The sequence below is a fragment of the Salvelinus alpinus genome, chromosome 23, assembly GCF_045679555.1.
Source record: "Salvelinus alpinus chromosome 23, SLU_Salpinus.1, whole genome shotgun sequence".
Lineage (NCBI taxonomy): Eukaryota > Metazoa > Chordata > Actinopteri > Salmoniformes > Salmonidae > Salvelinus > Salvelinus alpinus.
Genome location: NC_092108.1, coordinates 49,739,916 through 49,760,788, shown reverse-complemented (window position 1 = coordinate 49,760,788; position 20,873 = coordinate 49,739,916). Strand labels below are relative to the sequence as shown.

The following is a 20,873-nucleotide window of genomic DNA, read 5'->3' as shown; positions in this document are numbered from 1 at the left end:
CCTTATTCTGTCTTGCTGTGTAAGAGAAAATGCAGCTCTGTTTCTACCTCTCTCAGGGCAGAGTGCACACAGCCTGCATGTCCTCTCTGGGCAGCCAGGTCTGCCTGTGATGCCCGGTTGCTACAAGGTTATAAGTACCATAATGAACCTAGGGTATCTACGGCCAGGCTGTGTTCACTGAGTCTGTACATAGTCAAGTCAGTATTTTCCTCAGTTTTCTATTAGTCACAGTGATCATACATCTGTTACAGAGTACTACTGCATACCATTCAAGTGTGCTTTGGGTTCTCTCCAACAGGTGATATTTACATTTTATTTTTGTTATAATTTGGTTGGGCCAGATTGTCTGAGTGCTGTCCTAAGGCTTTATTAGTGAATTGAGCCCACCAATAGACTGAGGGGCCTTTTCTGCCGTCATCATACTCCTCCAGCCCGGTAGGTGGCTGTAATGCACCAAATGTTGGCAAAGCCATCAACAGAAGAAGACCAAAAGGTTGCATGCTGGGAAGATGGGCGACACTGAGGATGCTAACGTCGTTAGTAACATGGACTGAGAGGACGGGGAACCGAGTCGTCTTGCGGTAAATGACATCAATCGTGTTGATGCGTCTAAGCTACCAGGGTAAAGTCTCCGTCTGTCAGTGTGAATATACACCAACCCATATCCACTGCTGCTGGGCAGAGCGAGTCAAATTGTATTTTTAGCAGTATAGCTAGTTAGCGCAACTATAGTACCTTAGATAGTTTGCAAACGACGGTATCATTGCATGGACGGCCACGACCAATAAGTTAGAGTATTATGCCATTATTTACTTTTAAGTGAAATCGTCAATATAGATTGTCAAGGTTTTCACTGACGGGCTGGTTGTCACTCCTATGTTTGACAGCTAACACTGCTGGCTAATGTTAATTCGTCACCGGATTAGATAGTTAGCTAACTAGTTAATTTACGTAACTAGTTAAGTTATCTAACAGTAGGCGTCCCATCAAGTCCCCTAGAAGGCAAGGCCTTTATTGGGCTACCAAGCGAAATATCCCTTTGATAAAACTTCGTTAATAACTAGCTAGCTACTACTGAGCTTTGTGGTAAATTATTGGGAGTGTCACTGTCAGATGAAATGTTATTGTTCCCTGCTAGATAGAACACCACCACCCATCTGGATATCTATCTTCTGCGTTGACATCATGTAAGTATGTTCATCAATGAGTGATTGTCATGACATTATATCAATAGTTAGCAACTCTAGCTAGATACCTTGTTTATCCAGTGCTTTTTACATCAAGCCATACGATGGTAACGTAGCTAGATGTAGCGACCTAACTAATGGCCTCTGACAGCATCCCCGGATTATGTGTTAAACGCTCTACAACAAAGCTTTCTTAGTGTCCAACAAGCTTTCTCTGCCCTTAACCTTGTTCTGAACACTTCCGGTAATGTGGTTTGGTAAGAAGAATGCCCCTTACCCCACAGGTGTGATTACTACCTCCTGAGGGTTTAGAGTTTGAGGTAGTCACCTCATACAAGTACTTGGGAGTATGGCTAGACGGTACACTGTCCTTCTCTCAGCACATATCAAAGCTGTAGGCTAAAGTTAAATCTAGACTTGGTTTACTCTATTGTAATCGCTCCTCTTTCACCCCAGCTGCCAAACTAACCCTGATTCAGATGACCATCCTACCCATGCTAGATTATGGAGACGTAATTTATAGATCGTCAGGTAAGGGTGCTCTCGAGCGGCTAGATGTTCTTTACCATTCAGCCATCAGATTTGCCACCAATGCTCCTTGTAGGACACATCACTGCACTCTATACTCCTCTGTAAACTGGTCATCTCTGTATACCCATCGCAAGACCCACTGGTTGTTGCTTATTTATAAAACCCTCTTAGGCCTCACTCCCCCCTATCTGAGATATTTACTGCAGCCCTCATCCTCCACATACAACACCCGTTCTGCCAGTCACATTCTGTTAAAGGTCCCCAGAGCACACACATCCCTGTGTCTTTTCAGTTCGCTGCAGCTAGCGACTGGAACGAGCTGCAACAAACTCTCAAACTGGACAGTTTTCTCCATCTATTCATTCAACGACTCAATCATGGACACTCTTCCTGACAGTTGTGGCTGTTTTGCGTGATGTATTGTTGTCTTTACCTTCTTGCCCTTTGTGCTGTTGTCTTTGCCCGACTATATTTGTACCCTGTTTTGTGCTGCTGCCATGTTGTGCTGCTGCCATTTTGTGTTGCTACCATGTTGTGTTTCTACATGCTGTGTTGTCATGTTGTGTTGCTACATGCTGTGTTGTCATGTGTTGCTGCCATGCTATGTTTTCGTCTTAGGGCTCTCTTTATATAATGTTGTCTCTCTTGTCATGATGTATGTTTTGTCCTATATTTTAATTTATTTTTATTTTTAATCCCAGCCCCCATCCCCGCAGGAGGCCTTTTGCCTTTTGGTAGGCCATCATTGTAAATAAGAATTTGTTCATAACTGACTTGCCTAGTTAAATAAGTTGCTGAAAATGTTCCTGGTCCTAGTGAGTGTGTGTAGTGAACAACAATAATGGAATCGGTAGTTCGCCTTCAGAATAAAAGTCCCCCCGTTTGATACTGATGCAAACAGAGACAAATAGTGAAAACATGCCACACTTGTACTAGTTAATCCTAAACAAGGTTGGAATTAGGCTTGGGTGGTAACTGGGGTATTTGGAAAAAGCCACGGGATGGCTTTTCAATACTGTTGAAGCTATTTCGTTGAAGTTTTTTAATACATTTGAAGTTTTTTTGCTACTTTTTATTAAGCAAATACCTGCAGTCAACTTATGCAATATGTTAGGTGATGAGGGACATTGCCTTCTTCATTTCACTTGTTATTATTCTGAACAAAAATATAAATGCAACATGCAACAATTTCAAAGATTTTACTGAGTTACAGTTCATATGTGACCCGTTTCAGAAAAATAGGCATATGTCGTGGGTCACTACTTCACTTTTCGAACATGTAAACATTTATGTGTCTTAATAACTAACTTGTATGCCATCTGTAAATAATAATACAATTGTTAAATTACGAGCCTAGTTGGTTAAGCCACAGAAAAAGCCGGCAACCTTTACGCCAGCCATGATTGGCTGAGAATGAGTAGGCTGGACATGCAGAGAGATTGGATTGGTCTGCCATATAGCACGCTTCCGTCTATTTGAGCTGGTCAGTATGGTAATACTGTCTAACGCAGCTTTAAACAAAAATAGTATCGCGTAGTAAAAGTGTCGCTTTCCACTTTCTGGAGGACCGAGTTTAGTGTATGATAGAGTAGATGGAGAAAACACCTGTCTCCAGATTACATCTTCAAACTAATGGTAACCATGGCATCCGAGACAGGAGATGCGTCCATCTATGATGTGAAGTGGTTTCATTTCAAGTCGAAGTGTACTGTTAGCTAGCTAACGTTAGCTGGCTGGCTCACTAGCTAACGTTACGTGTATGATTTTATTATTCGTATCTCAGAGCTATGGGTCTCAACCACAAAATACACATTTGTTATCAATAGCTATTTCGAATTTAACGTTCAAGTAATACTTCCATATTTTGGGTAATATCCTTCTTACCCAGAGTCAGACGAACTCATAACATTTTTGTCTCTGCATGCAGTTTGAAGGAAGTTGAAGGTAGCATATCGTTAGCTTAGCAAAATGCTGGAAGTCTATGGGTATCTACTAGCCAGCTCCTCCAAAAAGCAGGTTAATATACCTAACTCCTCCAAATCTGGGTGGTTAGCACTAAGTATTCTTTACAAGTCTATATGAAATGATAATATATTTGTTTGTTTGATTTTTTTTTTTTGAACTATTTGTCTCATCCGCTGTGATGAGTGTCAACACAGCTTCACAGTTTCAAACGTGTTTGCTAGATATCAAGTAAGCAAAGTGTGAGAAGACATCAACGATAAACCCTACAGAAAAAGAGTTCATCAACAGACTGTCATTGCTCGTCCAAAGCAATATTTTTATCTCGCAGCAGTGACTGTGAAGATTGTTAACACTGCTGGAAGTATTTTCAAGCTACTATTACTAGCTAGCTTACATAGCTAAGTGTGAGGAGATTTGTTTTACATCGATGGACTACCATCACTTGTCCAATATCGAGAATGGTTTGTGGATGTCCTCTAAAAACGTGCAATTACAAACCAAGGAAGTGGTTGGCTATAATCTTTAACAAACTTCCATTGAATGATCCGGACCGATTGAAACTATGGCTAGTTACCCTGAATGTAGATAACACTCTGACCAAGGACCTCAGAAAGTTAGTGGTTTGCGCTAATTATTTTATATATTTTTTACCTGGGCATTATAGAGCCCCACAGTGGAGGTGCCATAAAACCTAGCGGTCAAACAGAGAAATGGTTCCAATTTTTTTTTTACCATTCATTTTTCCCATAGGGGATTTTAGAAACACTTAAAATAAGGGTTGTGTTTCATGTAGGCTGACCCTGGCGTGACGTTTTGATAACCATGTAAATCTCTCAAGATGACTCAAGATTACTTGAATCAATATATTCCAATTGAAAATGCTAATTAGCATCAAAGTAGACATCATGCAAAAATACCTATCCCTGCTAGCTCCTGCACGTCATCTCTAGCTGATACCTTTTGCTAACAAGTATTGTGTACATTTCAAACTTGTTCCAGACAGTTCACACAATTGTAAAGAAATTTATTCATTGCTACTAGGGCTGTCAAAGTTAACTCGTTAATGCCGTACATTTTTTTGGTGTCATTAACCTCTCTTGGGTACGTGAGACGTTAGCGTCCCACCTCTTCAACAGCCAGTGAAACTGCTGGGCGCCAAATTCAAATACAGAAATACTCATTATAAAAATTCAGAAAACAAAACATATTTTACATAGGTTTAAAGACTAACTTCTTTTGAATCCAACCACGGTGTCAGATTTAAAAAATGCTTCACGGCGAAAGCATACCATACAATTATTTGAGAACATAGCCCACTAGACAAATCATTACAAATAATTGCAAGACCCACCGTTGCAAGACCCACTGGTTGTTGCTTATTTATAAAACCCTCTTAGGCCTCACTCCCCCCTATCTGAGAGATTTACTGCAGCCCTCATCCTCCACATACAACACCCGTTCTGCCAGTCACATTCTGTTAAAGGTCCCCAGAGCACACACATCCCATACAGATGTCCATACAGATAATATTTCAACCAGACAATAACGTTGTCAATTTAAAAGGTAAACAAGAAACGCACTCTCTCGGTCTCGCGCATGAAAAAGCTCTGTGACACTTTAGGGTCCACTCATTCAGACTGCTCTTACTTCTTCATTTATTTTCAGAATACAAGCCTGAAACAATTTCTAAAGACTGTTGACATCTAGTGTAAGGCATAGAAACTGCAATTTGAGTCCTAAGTCAATGGATACTGTAATAACATTAAATAGAAAACTACAAAACCCCCCAAAAAACGACTTCCTGAATGGATTTCTCTCAGGTTTTCGCCTGCCAAATCAGTTATGTTATACTCACAGACACTATTTTAACAGTTCTGGAAACTTTAGAGTGTTTTCTATCCAAATCTACCAGTTATATGCATATCATATCTTCTGGGCCAGAGAAGCAGGCAGTTTAATTTGGGCATGCATTTCATTCAAAATGTTGAATGCTGCCCCCTACCCTAGAGAAGTTAATGCAGTTTCTTAGTTTGACACCCTGAACCATCTATTGTTCAATAAATGCACTAGTCTGACAACCACTTTACTAGCTAGCTATTTGTATGACTGAATGATGGAGAATGCTAGTAAGCAGCTTTTAAATGGCAAATTCAATTTCAAATCACTCCCAGGTGGCTCTCTGGATTAAACCAAAGTCATTTGCATCTACTGCAAGGCTGAATTTGTTTGAATGTTCATTATCATTTACAAGTTCAACATACTTTTGATGCCGGAAATACAAGTAAAGTCACTAGTAGCAATGGAGGACATCTTCGGCTGGCTAAACTAGAAGAGAGGCCTATGGTCAAGTCAACGAGCAGCAGGCTAACACAAGCAATAGCCAAGTGGATAGCTACAGCTTGCAGTCAACATTGTGTAGGACGAAGGGTTGAGGCATATCATTCGGATAGCATCGAACGACTCAATTTATGACTTACCCTCAAGAGCGTCCGTCGTCACAAGAATACACGAGCTGTATGAAAGCTGGAGGGCTTTGAAAGCAGAGGTGTTGAAACATGCAAGGGCTGTTGCTCTCACGGGAGACCACTGGAGACTACAGTAATCACAACTACTTTGGGGTTACTGCGAAACCACATCAATGAAATCTGGAAACTGCATTCACACGCTCTGGCCGTAATGAAGACCGAGGCACTATGCTGAAATGTGCGCCCGGCATTTCATGGATCTAGCAAAGCAGTGGAACATTGAAAACGAAGTAACCACAGTTTGCACGGAACATGATTGCAGCTGCGAGACATCTGGCTTTTGTGCGCAGTGCAGGACAGGTGTTCAGTCTCCAAAGGTCCATCACAGTGTCCCTACAGAACAGCGGGTTCGACAATACCCTAGCCAAATGCCGAAGAATTGTTGGGCATTTCAAACACAGCGCACCAAACGCTGCAGATCTAGGACAACAGCAAGTTGCAAATGTGCTAAAGAAGGAGTCACTCGCACAAGATGTTACAACAAGATGGAATTCCACTCTAGAAATTGTAAAGCATGTCCACAGAAACCAACAACCACTGAGAGATGCTCTGGGCCAACAGAAAACAAATATCACTATGCCAACCACAGCTAAACTGGAGAAACTGCAGAAGCACTACTGGAGCCCTGTAGGTAATATTCTTTATCTCACTATTAGTGTTATAATAAGGTGTGTGTGTGTGTGTGCGCGCGCGCCAGGGAGGGAAAAGTGTGTGTGTGTGTGTGTGTGAGAGAGAGCGAGAATAACACGTCTCTTGACTGAAGTGATTTTGAATGATCTTTCAGTGCAGGTACTTGACTTTACTTCTGGGAAGAGAGTAGTACTTTTCCTGCTCAGTGGCGTTGCCTGCTCTAGGTCATCTCCTTCAGGTGATGGAGAGCTCCGAAAATGACACTGCCTACATGGTAAGATTCAAGCTGACATTCACAACAGACCTGGAGAAACACCAACCTCACATGGCTGGAGATCGCCACAGCACTCGACCGAAGGTTTTAAAGACCTGAAGTGCCTTCCTAGACCTGAGAGGGGTGAGGTGTGGGCTTTGGTCAGCAACTTGCTGAAGGAAGAGAGGCCTGCACAGCAACCTGATTAAAGCAACAGTCAGAGCCACTAAAGAAGAAAGCTGCTTCTGAGTATGACTCTGATGAATAGGAGGAGTCCATGGAGAAATGTATGGAACGTTACAAAGCAGAGCCCAGCATCATCATGGAGGACTGTCCACTACAGTGGGTCACAGCATGCAGGGCCACACACCAGGCTGGCCTGCATTGCACGAAGGCACCTGGCATCCTGCTACGTCAGTACCTTGTGAGAGGTTGTTTTCACTCTCTGGGAATATCGTGCCAAAGAAGAAAGCAGCTTTATCATGTGAAAATGTCAACAGGCTTGTTTGTATTTGCAACTGGCTGAATGAACTTAATAAAAAAACAGCCTTGAGTCTTCTTGGTATGACGCTACAAGCGTGGTACAACTGTATTTGGGGAGTTTCTCCCATTCTTCTCTGCAGATCTTCTCAAGCTCTGCCAGGTTGGATGGAGAGCGTCGCTGCACAGCTATTTTCAGGTCTCTCCAGAGATGTTTGATCGGGTTCAAGTCTAGGCTTTGGCTGGGCCAAACAAGATCATTCAGAGACTTGTCCCGAAGGCACTCCTGCGTGTTCTTGGCTGTGTGCTTAGGGTTATTGTCCTGTTGGAATATGAAACTTCGCCCCAGTCTGAGGTCCTGAGTGCTCTAGAGCAGGTTTTCATCAAGGATCTCTCTGTACTTTGCTCTGTTCATCTTTGCCTCAATCCTGACTAGATTCCAGTCCCTGCTGCTGAGAAACATCAGTTTCATGGTGGTGCTGCCACCACCATGTTTCAACGTAGGGATGGTGCCAGGTTTCCTCCAGATGTGACATTTGACACTCAGGCCAAAGAGTTCAATCTTGATTTCATCAGACCAGAGAATCTTGTTTTTCATGGTCTGAGAGTCCTTTAGGTGCATTTTGGCAAACTCCAAGCGGGCTGTAGTGGCTTCCGTCTGGCCACTCTACCGTAAATGCCTGATTGGGGGAGTGCTGCAAAGATGGTTGTCCTTCTGGAAGGTTCTCCCATCTCCACAGAGAACTCTGGAGCACTGTCAGAGTGACCATCGTGTTCTTAGTCACCTCCCTGACCAAGGCCCTTCTCCCCCGATTGCTCAGTTTGGTCGGGCGGCCAGCTCTAGGAAGAGTGTTGGTGGTTCCAAACTTCTTCAATTTTTAAGAATGATGGAGGCCGCTGTGTTCTTGGGGACCTTCAATGCTGCAGAAATTCCCCAGATCTGTGTCTTGACACAATCCTGTCTCGGAGCTCTACAGACCATTCATTCACTCTCATGGCTTGGTTTTTGCTCTGACATGCACTGTCAACTGTGGGACCTTATATAGACAGGTGTGTGCCTTTCCAAATCAATCAATTGAATTTACCACAGGTGGACTCCAATCAAGTTGTAGAAACATGATCAATGTAAACAGGATGCAACTGAGCTCAATTTCGAGTCACATAGCAAATACTTATGTACATAAGGTGTGTTTTTTTATATTGTATAAATTAGCAAATATTCCTAAACCTGCTTTTGCTTTTTTGTTATTGGGTGTTTTGTGTAGATTGATGAGAACAATTTTTTAATCAATATTAGAATAAGGCTGTAACGTAACAAAATGTGGAAAAAGTCAAGGGGTCTGAATACTTTCCGAATGCACTATAGGTATAGCTTTAAGACTATAAATTACTAACCACCCAGCTTTGCACTAGTTGGGTCTATTTCCCTGCTTTTGAGAGGAGCTGGCTAGTAGATACCCATTCCAGAAATTGCATTAAGTTAACGATATACTACCCTCAACCTCCTTCAAACTGCACACAGACAAAAAAAATGGTATACATGAGTCGGTCTGACTCTGGTTAAGTAGGAAATTACCCAAAATACTAAAGTATCCCAATTTCACCCCTAGTGTGTACATGTACTTTGTGACCCTTCAGGGATTCTCACACATTCTAAACTGGAGTGTGTTTTATTTAGCCTATTTCTTCCGTCTTCTCTCCTCTCTCTGTCCCTTCCTCTCTCCCTGTAGGTGTAGTGTGCAGTGCCCCAGCGGTGGACTAGCCTGTGTACTATGCTGTGGCTGCACTCCGGCCCGGGCCTCCTGAGTTGCGGCAGCATCATCATCCCCTCGCCCCTCTGCCCACGACACGCCCGCCGCCCTAGTGTCCTTTCCCTCGCCGGCATGTACGCTACCCGCCTGTACAGCTCAGGGGGTGGGGGAGGAGGAGGGGGAAAGCCAGGGCGCCGGCCGGGCCTGGCGGGTAGAGGGCTGCCCATGCTGGAGAACCACCACCACCCTCTCCCTCCACACCACCACCCCCACCACGTGCACACTCCAACCCCCAGCTACCCGCCCCTCTACCAGGGGCGACCTGACCCTCACCGAGGGCCCCATTTCCACAGTCACCACCACCAGCAGCACTACCACCCGCACCTGGCCCCCCCTCCTCCGCCTCCCCTCATCCCCCTGTACGCCCAGCTACACCACCACGCCACTGTTGGTGCCGCTGGCAACAAGAAGAAGACGTGGAACTTCATCCACGAGAAGATGAGCTACGACACCTTCTTCACCATGAAGCGGCTGATAGAGCGCTCGCGTCGGGGCGACGAGGTGCTGCGCTGGGTGACGCAGAACCCGGGCAAGATCTCGCACAACCACTACCCCATCGCCCTGCAGAAGATCGGCCAGCTACTACAGGCCGGGGCTGCAGGAGGGGGCGGTGGTGACTCGGAGGCAGCCCTGGTTCCCAGAGCCGGTGGAGGAGCGGAGAACGAAGGCAGACAGATCCTGGAGCATCAAGACTTCCAGACACTGTGCAACGCCATCGTGAGCGACTGTGTCAAGTTCGACAACTTCAGCATCGTCAACTGCCTGTACGCTGTGGCTGCACTAGGTGAGGCTAGGTGGTCGCATGGAGGAAGTTTGAAAGTAATATTGCTTGTGCAATATAATATAACTAATCATCGTTTTTATGCATTTGATATTATGAATGAGACATGAACATAGTGAAATGCTAATGCTAATTACTGGTTTATACGTGTATTCAATTGTTTTCTTATGGATATGAAAGGAAGTATTGTACATAACCCTGAATGCAATATTTTGATATATAAAACGGACTATATTCGTTATAAAGAAACGGAAGGAAGGAAACCAAATAAACCCTTGAACTTCCCATCTCTTCCTCTAGGCCTTCCCAGCGACTCGCAGGTGGTGCAGGTGCTGGAGGCAGAGTCACAGTCGCGGCTGGGCCAGTTCAACCAGAAGGACGTGTCCATGGTGTTCAGCTCCAGCATGAAGCTGCACCCCAGCAGCCAGCACCCCCTGACCGAGGCCTGCCTGGCGGGCTTGGAGAAGAACCTGGAGCGGGAGCGCCACCCGCAGACCCTCTTTCTGCTACTCTCCTACTACCGGCTCAAGTGGCACTCGCTGCAACCCACCGACACTACGACGGCCGGGAACGTCGCCAATGTACGCCCCAACCCAGAGCAGCTTCTGGTCAACAGGTAGGTTTGGTATGATGGTTAATGACCCGTTTAGGGTAATACAGACAAATGTATACAACTTTACATGTTGTATTTGGTTCTCTTGTTTGCAAGAGGTCCGTTCATAATTCATTACTAGCCATCCAAGTAGAGGCAATGCAGGGTTATGAAGTACAACTGAGTTGCTTTCGATAGGAAATCAATGGAGACAATGTTAGAGCCATGCCTTAGAGGTACACATTCTTTTGACCCCATTTTTGTTTACTGAACACGACACAGGTCTAGCGTGATGAGTTCCCGAGTGTCATTTCAACGTTGGTTATTATTGTGATTAAAAGCAGTTATCGCGATACTTGGCGATATCGCGATAATGTCTTTAATCGTCATACTTGGTCAAATCGTGACGACCGCTTTTATCACAATAATTTACTTTGTATCATGATTCCAAATTCCACCATTGTCAGTTTTGACTAGGCGATATACAGCTAAGACCGGAAGTGACTTTTTCGCAGCAGGTATTGAGAATTAGGTTAAGGTTAGGGCTCGTTAAAATGCTCTCTTAACCAGCTACAAAAATTCACTTCCACTTGTAGCTGTACTCCATTTAGTAACAACCACCATTGTCTCGCTTAACCTACCGTCAGGAAGATCCTGCGACTGGTCAAACACACACTGGCTAGCGTAAGTGGTGTGCGCGACCAGGAGATGGCGCTGCTGGATGAGATGCTGGCTGTGTGTGCACGTGAAGCTGGCAACAAGAGCCTAGAGCTCATCTTCAGCTCGCACCTCTTCTACCAGAACAGGCAGGAGAGGTTTGTGTGCAGCCTGGCTGGTGAGTTTTCCTTTCCTCCCTTCCCCCTCCTCTGCCACTATCTGGCAGCTGTTTAATCTGCCTTTTCTACATATTTCTATAATTTCCAAGATAACAGTCTGCTCTTTTCTCGATAGAGGAACTGCCTGAAAAAGTGGACAGCATAACCCCATTCACCATGGCCCTCATTGCCAAATACATTGCCCGCCACCGGCTCAGAGAGATTCGACTTCTTGACACCATCGCTGATTTTCTGGTCAAAAAGGGCGAATACCTGGACAGCAAGGTAAGGAGGCCCACTCATCTCTAGAAAATCTCTGTCATACATTTAAATCACTGTTGAGCAACTCCGGTGTTGCGACTGGGCATACTCTATCTGTTTATTGCTGCTTATTATTGGGCATACTGTTTTTTTATGAATGGTTATTATTACATCTGAAATGTTGGTTATTTACTAGGGATGGGGGTTTGAAATCATTTCACTATTCGAATAGTAACATACATTTTTGTCCGATATCCGGATACTTGCTAAATACATGTTTTTTTAAAACTTATGCAATTTTTTTATTTATTTTTATCCCCTTTTCTCCACAATTTTCCTGGTATCCAATCGCTAGTAATTACTATCTTGTCTCATCGCTACAACTCCCGTACGGGCTCGGGAGAGACGAAGGTCGAAAGCCATGCGTCCTCCGAAGCACAACCCAACCAAGCCGCACTGCTTCTTAACACAGCGCGCCTCCAACCCGGAAGCCAGCCGCACCAATGTGTCGGAGGAAACACCGTGCACCTGGCCCCCTTGGTTAGCGCGCACTGCGCCCGGCCCGCCACAGGAGTCGCTGGAGCGCGATGAGACAAGGATATCCCTACCGGCCAAACCCTCCCTAACCCGGACGACGCTAGGCCAATTGTGCGTCGCCCCACGGGCTGCGACAGAGCCTGGGCGCGAACCCAGAGACTCTGGTGGTGCAGCTAGCACTGCGATGCAGTGCCCTAGACCACTGCGCCACCCGGGAGGCCCCCAAACTTATGTTTTTAACCTGAGCACTGCTGCGTGAGGGAGAGAGGCTTCCACTGCCGAGGGGCCGGTGTGTGCGGGAGTGAGCAGACCGAGAGAGAGCCGCAGTAGCCATGGCAACTATAACCAAGACTAGCTAAATTGTAGCAGTCACAATGTTATTTATCATCCCATATAACAGTGCCTGTCTTGGCTGGAGTAGCCCAAAGAAGCTAAGCTAGCTAGGCTAATTGAGGCTACATGCTGCGCTTTCTTCCCAACGCCATTCAGATATAACAACAGCCTACCTGTTGGTTGCTCATTGTAGACTACTCCTTCTCATTTCCTTCTCATTTCGCCAACTTTTAATTCCCTCATTTTCACTCCACTTGCTACACACTCAGCCTCTTTAACGCTTTCATTGGCCAACATGAACAATCTACAGATGTGAAGGCTACCGGCCTTTTTATGGGGCGCATGTCATACATGGAAAAGATAGTCGTTTTATTAAATTAATCATTTGAATGTAATTTGTATGTCATCTATGCACAACTATAGATTTCTTACATACTCATTATTATTATTATTATTATTATTATTATTATTATTGTGGGGGTTGCGAAACAAGAGTCCCCAGTTAAATCTTATACATACCTCTTCTTATTCTTTAGCATTCAACCCCTCTTACACCGTTTAAGCTAGAAATGCCGTTCAAATTTTAAAACGTGTAGACTGGTCTGGATTGAGTTGTTTGTATCCAAGTTGCTGTTTTCCTTTTTGCCCGTCTTCATTCACTTTCATGGGACTTTTTTCAACATTCTAAATTGCCCCCATTGTGACATCACTTCCAACATTCCATTTCCTGTAAATGCAACTATGCAACTTTTGACACAAATCAGCTACTTCAACCACTTCGCCAACAACTTAGACAAGTTAGAACATCTACTTCTCTGCTTTTCAAATCTGTTTGCGGAACAAAAATATCCGCTACGTATCTAACGATACTGCTGTTACAGTAACACGTTTTTTTACCAACTTTTTCCAAACTGCTGTTTTTGACCACCCCCAACTAGTCAGAAACTTAGGGCATATACAATCTTCCACTACTTCTTTGCGTTTCAAATCGAAAACCGATGAGGAATAGCTCCTAGCAATCAATAGATAGAGCTACTTAACTCATCAACTGCTTTCTTTTATAGATGCACTAAGTCATATCAAGCTAGCAGATTCATTACTTACCAACAACAGCTGCACATTTCAATAAAATTGCATCAAGTTTGAAGTTCACTTTCCTTGCTTTGCCCAACAACACTATCATGAATCTAGCAAATAAGTTTTGTGGGTCAGAGTGCAGTATTTATTTAGCTTCATTGCACAAACGTTTCTTAGCATGTTCCTCAGTGGCTCTAGCCGTGGAGGGAGCAGGCCTGCCAAGGCAACTGTTTGCCTAGCAACACATGCCTCGGAGGGAGAAAACTCTTTATAGCTTGACAAATTCCCATGATTTGTGAATCTGTTTCAAAAATCGAACAGGTCAAGCACATGCCCCATTCTCTAAATAACTGGCTATTTTGCCTGTCTGTAAAGAAAAGGGTGGGCTGTACGTTGATCCTGCTGCTCTGATTGGATACAACGAAGGTGTCTACTGAACTACTGAACACAACCACACAACTACTGACCACAATTATTGACCACAACCAAACAACTACTGACCACAGAACTACTGACAACAACAACAATACAACTGCTGACCACAACTGCTGACCACAACTACAACTACTGACCACATCTACACAACTGACCACAAACACACAATTATTGACCACAACTACTGACCACAACCACACAACAACTGACCACAACCACATAACTACAGACCATAACTCCTGATCACGCAACTACTGACCTAACCTATTGACTACTGACTACGGCTAATGACATTGACTACTGACTACAACTAATGACCACAAATGACCATGACTACTGAACCACACATCTTCTGACCACACAACTGATCACAAATAGAACTACGGACCACAACCACCCAACTACGGACCACAACCACCCATCTACTGACCACAAACACACAACGACTGACTGCTAATGACCATGACTACTGCCTACAACTACTGACAACAACCACACACTACTGAACCACTCAACTACTGAGCACAACTATACAACTACTGACCACAGCCACACAATCACTGACCATTAAACTACTGACCACTGTCAACAACCGCACAACTACTGTCCACAACCACACGACTACTGACCACAACTACTGAACAAAGCAACTACTGACCACAACCATTGACAACAACCACAGACTACTAACTACAACTACTGACCATGACCACTGAACCACACAACTACTGACCACAACCACACAACTACTGACCACACGACTACTGACCACACGACTACTGACCACACGACTACTGACCACACGACTACTGACCACACGACTACTGACCACACGACTACTGACCACACGACTACTGACCACACGACTACTGACCACACGACTACTGACCACACGACTACTGACCACACAACTACTGAACACACGACTACTGACTACAACTACTGACTACAACCATTGACAACAACCACACACTACTAACTACAACTATTGACCATGACTACTGAACCACACAACTACTGAACCACACAACTACTGACCACAACCACACAACTACTGACCACAACCATTGACAACAACCACACTACTAACTACACATATTGACCATGACCACTGAACCACACAACTACTGAACCACATAAATACTGACCACAACCACACTACTACTGACCACACAACTACTGACCACACAACTACTGACCACACAACTACTGACCACAAATACTGAACAAAACAACTACTGACCACAACCACATGACTACTGACCTCACAACTACTGGCCCACACAACTGACAACAGCCATTGACCACAACCACACAACTACTGACCACACCACAACTACTGACTAATATTTCTGAAGTAATGTCCGTTTGGATATTTGACACATCCCTATTATTTACACACATTGTGGGCTCGTACTTCTGACACCTTGTAAAGAGTGGACGCTACTCCATAGTAAAAGCTATAAAGTATGCTTTATTGACAATTCTCAAAGCATGGAATTAACAATGCAATATTTCCCCATTCCACAAGAGGCTCTGCTGCCCCCTAGCTGTCTGGCCACCTAATGGTTGTAGCCAAATCATTACATACAACATACATGTTGTGTATTTACATTATGGGTTTGATAAAAGCATTTATCGTGATACTTAGTATTCCACAAATTAAGTTTTTAAGGGGTAGCTTTCATATTGCAGATTGTGGCTTGTATCAATGTAACTGTCTGCATAATTTCCAATCCCCTATACAGTGCATTCGTAAAGTATTCAGACCCCTTGACTTTTTCCACATTTTGTTACGTTACAGCCTTATTCTAAAATTATTATGGGGTATTGTGTGTACATTGATAAAAAAACAATCTACACACAATACCCCATAATATATTTTTTTTTGCAGGATCACATTTACATAAGTATTCAGACTCTTTACTCAGTTGAAGGACCTTTTGCAGTGATTACAGCCTTGAGTCTTCTTGGGTATGACGCTACAAGCTTGGCACACCTGTATTTGGGGAGTTTCTCCCATTCTCTGCATATCCTCTCAAGCTCTGTCAGGTTGGATGGAGAGCGTTGCTGCACAGCTATTTTCAGGTCACTCCAGAGATGTTCGATCGGGTTCAAGTCCGGGCTTTGGCTGGGCCACTCAAGGACATTCAGAGACTTGTCCCAGAGCAGAATGCTGTGGTAGCCATGCTGGTTAAGTGTACCTTGAATTCTAAATAAATCCCTGACAGTGTCACCAGCAAAGCACCCTCACACCACCTCCTCCATGCTTCACGGTGGGAACCACACATGCGGAGATCATCCGTTCACCTACTCTGCGTCTCACAAAGACACGGCGGTTGGAACCAAAAACCTCAAATTTGGACTCATCACACCAAAGGACAGATTTCCACCAGTCTAATGTCTAGTGCTCATGTTTTTTTGGCCCAAGCAAGTGTTGTGGAAATTAATACTGAGAGAGACTTTGTCATTTCTTCAATCAATCATCTTTATTTAATATCGATTAATTACTGCAATAATGATACTAGTCAACCCAGCAGTCTTGAATGTTGGGCCGAGCAGCCTAACCCTTACAGACAATTCAGAGTTTTTATGTAGCTGACACTAAAGATGCTTAGTCATGGCTGGGTCCACCCCTCCCAGGCATCCAAACACATTAGAAAAGAAGTAAAGAAATTCCCCAAATTAAGTTTTAACAAGGCTCACCTATTAATTGAAATGCATTCCAGGTGACTACCTCATGAAGCTGGTTGAGAGAATGCCAAGAGTGTGAAAAGCTGTCATCAAGGCAAAGGGTGGCTATTTTAAAGAAATACGTATGCTACTACGTATGTGTTATTTCATAGTTTTGATGTCTTCACTATTATTCTACAATGTAGAAAATAGAGGGGACAAAACCTGTAGATGTGTCCATATTTTTGACTAGTTCTGTATATACACTATCGTTCAAAAGTTTGGGGTCACTTAGAAATGTCCTTGTTTTTGAAAGAAAAGCAAAAAAAAATGTTCATTAAAATTAACATCAAATTGATCAGAAATACAGTGTAGACATTGTTAATGTTGTAAATGACTAATGTAGCTGGAAACGGCAGATTGTTTATGGAATATCTATATTAGCGTACAGAGGCCCGTTATCAGCAACCATCACTCCTGTGTTCCAATGGCATGTTGTGTTAGCTAATCCAAGTTTATCATTTTAAAAGGCTAATTGATCATTTTGGCTCTAACCAGAATAGAAAGAGTGGGAGGCCCCAGTGCACAACTGAGCAAGAGGACAAGTACATTAGAATGTCTAGTATGAGAAACAGACGCCTCAAGTCCTCAACTGGCAGCTTCATTAAATTGTACCCGCAAACACCAGTCTCAAGAAAAAGCCCTATCTCAGACTTGGCCAATGAAAAGATTAAGATGGGCAAAAGAACACAGACACTGGACAGAGGAAGATTGGAAAAAAGTGTTATGGACAGACTAAGTTTGAGGTGTTTGGACCACAAAGAAGAACATTCGTGAGACGCAAAAAAAATGAAAAGATGCTGGAGGAGTGCTTGATGCCATCTGTCAAGCATGGTGGAGGCAATGTGATGGTCTGGGGGTGCTTTGGTGGTGGTAAAGTAGGAGATTTGTACAGGGTAAAAGGGATCTTGAAGAAGGAAGGCTATCACTCCACTTTGCAACGCCATGCCGTACCCTATGGACGGCGCTTAATTGGAGCCAATGGGGTGAAATCTCTTCAGATTACCTCAACAAATTGACAACTAGAATGCCAAAGATTGAAGGACACAATTATTATTTCAATTAAAAATCATTATTTATAACCTTGTCAACATCTTGACTGTATTTCCTATTCATTTTGCAACTCATTTCATGTATGTTTTCTTGGAAAACAAGGACATTTCTAAGTGACCCCAAACTTTTGAACGGTAGTGTGTGTATCTATTTATAAAAATATTAATTGTTTTATATATTTTCCTTTTTTTTTTCTAACCCTACCTCCCCTGTTTGGAGTAAACTAATGGACAACACCATTTAGGCTTCTACATCCAGTTTATACATACTATATACATTTTACAGACACAATATATTTTACAATAGTTATCTTTTGTTTGTTTTTAGTCCCATCCTTCAGCTACCCTCAACAACTCCCCTCTATCGCTGAAAACCATCCATTCTATTTGCCATATATTTTTCAACTGTGCTGTGATGTTTCACAAACTTTCTGAACCTTTCTATTCTTAGTTTCTACAGATTGTAAATCAAAGATACATTTTTTTGCTAACAGTATTATTATATTATTGATCGATCGACTGACTTTTTAAATCACCCAGCAGTGCTATTTGCAGAGTTAGCTCCCGGTAAATGTTGCAATTTTTCAGACATTCCTGAACTAGCGACCAAAAACAAGCTACATATGGACAGCACCAAAACAATTGATCTAATGATTGTCTCTTCGCAGCAAAAATTGATACTTGGTAATATCACGATAATGGTTTTTCTCTTCTCCCCACAGGTTATCCAGAAGCTGGTGTTCCCCTTCAGCCGGATGAACTACCTGCCGTCCAACAAGGTCCAGTTCTTCTCCAAGCTGGAGGTGGTGCTGGAGCTTAAGGCCCTGAGCTCCCCGCTAGCCACCGTCAATATCCTTATGTCCCTGTTCCAGCTGGGCCACTTTCCCGGCCTGGTGCTGCACAGGGTCTTCTCCACTGCCTTCATCAGCAACGTCACCAGTGAGTGGCACGCACACACGTGCATATAGTGATCATGCAACATCAAAGAACAGCTGTGTTTCATTTCTTTTGACTTACCCCTTTCAGTAGGCACAATAAACCACAAGCTGACCCCTAATAAACAACTAATGAACACACACATAAATGAACTGATGCATGAAGTGGAATAGTACCCCCACATACCCCAACTCAATCCCATTCAGTTGTATGCGATTCATTTGAATGGTCGGCCATTTTAGACAGTTGCTCATGTCTTTGTTTCTGCGGATCTTGTTCCCCCATTTGTAGACAGTCCTTATGCTCTGATCGTGCTTCGCTACTTGTCTCTGTTGGACGCAGCGGTTGAGCTGGAGTACCAGGACTACACCGGTCCACGGCTCCAGGACACGCACAAGGTGCTCATGTTTGACCACGCGCTGACCGCTGATGAGGTCAACCGCAAATACAGGTACGGTGCAGTACTAGAGTGATTGGTTAACCAACTGTTAGTTGGTGCACGGTCATCTATTTTCTTCATTGAATTATGTCTGCCTTTTCATTGCAAATCCCAGTGAAGCATGAAAAGTATCTGGTTGACATGTGTATTTGTGTGTTTTTCAGCTACAAGGGTCTTGTTGCTGAAGCCCTCAGACAATTGGTTGGAGAGCATGGCTACAAGCAAGATGAAATCCTGGCCCCTGGGTATTGCACAGGTACATTGAACAAACACCAGATTGTGTGTTAAACCCAACAGCCACTGTAAGATAGAGACCTGCACGGGTCCGTTTTTTTTGAGCCGCACCTGCCCCACGCCGGCCTTTATCAATTCCGAACACCACCCGACACCAGGACAGATTTTTCTCAACATCCCGACCCACCCAAGTAGAATTGTTCTGAGAGCTGATCCGTGACACACACCAAATAACACCAATTTATTTAATTGTTTTAGATTAGGCTAGTAGGCTATTTTTCCCCTCCCTGCATTAATTAATTTGTCTACATGTATAATCAATATTGGGATAAAGGAAACCATGCCATGAACTAAGAACAATATATTATTATTTTCACAATGAGATGCGGCACATTGACAACTTGAATCGCTCTGGGGGAAAAAGCGTGTTCTAATTAGCTTTCTTACCGAATGAAATCCTATAGCCAACAACAAAACAAGATATTAACATTTAATATGATAATCAAATAGTTTCATTGAAACTTAAGTAAACAATTCCCAGAATCGAATATAGGTTGCAAAAATACATTTATTTTGTAGGCTATAGCCTAACTCAAACTTTTACCAGCCGCACTGGTTTAAACTTTTATTTAAGCAGCTAAGTTGACTGAAAACACATTCTCATTTGCAGCAACGACCAGGGGAGAGGATGGGAATGATTGAGCCAATTGGAAGCTGGGGATGATTAAGTGGTTATGATGGTATGAGGGCCAGATTGGGAATTTAGCCAGGACACTGGGGTTAACACCCTTACTCTTACGATAAGTACCATGGGCTCTTTAGTGACCACAGAGAGTCAGGACATCCATTTAACTTCCCATCTGAAAGACTGCACCCTAAACAGGGCAATTTCCCCAATCACTACCCTGGGGCATTGGGATATGTTTTTAGACCTACTGGTCCTCCAACACCACTTCCAGCCGCATCTGGTCTCCCATCCAGGGACCAACCAGGACCAACCCTGCTTAGCTTCAGAGGCAAGCCAGCAGTGGGATGCAGGGTGGTATGTTGCTGGCAAATAAACTTGATGTAGCCTATGGTCTAAATGAACAAAAGCCTGAATTAACGTAATAATTCACTGATAATAAACTGAATTAGCCTATTGTAAACGAATACGGGCTTGCACTTTTTGCAGGCTGTGTATCTATCTACTGGGTTGTTGTCCTTGTCCACAATGACTCCAAAATCCTTCCAAACCGGAGATTTCACTCACGTATCACCTGTTTC

General features: G+C 43.5%; 1 protein-coding gene across 10 annotated transcripts in view; it reads left to right on the top strand.

Annotated features, from left to right (window-relative positions):
* The first annotated feature begins 479 nt into the window (after positions 1 to 479).
* Positions 480 to 20,873, top strand: part of LOC139551209 (FAST kinase domain-containing protein 3, mitochondrial-like) — a 27,090-nt gene continuing 6,696 nt past the window's right edge. For 2 of the 10 annotated variants that reach the window (XM_071362679.1, XM_071362670.1), the window contains exons 1-9: positions 480 to 581; positions 1,139 to 1,187; positions 9,302 to 10,166; positions 10,464 to 10,779; positions 11,403 to 11,590; positions 11,707 to 11,855; positions 18,721 to 18,937; positions 19,226 to 19,385; positions 19,538 to 19,629. In XM_071362679.1, the coding sequence (XP_071218780.1) occupies positions 9,344 to 10,166; positions 10,464 to 10,779; positions 11,403 to 11,590; positions 11,707 to 11,855; positions 18,721 to 18,937; positions 19,226 to 19,385; positions 19,538 to 19,629 (1,945 nt within the window). In that variant the 5' untranslated portion in view covers positions 480 to 581; positions 1,139 to 1,187; positions 9,302 to 9,343. Of the gene's footprint in view, positions 623 to 1,138; positions 1,188 to 1,643; positions 1,719 to 9,301; positions 10,167 to 10,463; positions 10,780 to 11,402; positions 11,591 to 11,706; positions 11,856 to 18,720; positions 18,938 to 19,225; positions 19,386 to 19,537; positions 19,630 to 20,873 lie in introns of all 10 variants that reach the window. The other 8 variants (XM_071362680.1, XM_071362674.1, XM_071362676.1 and 5 more) reach the window with 7 other exon arrangements.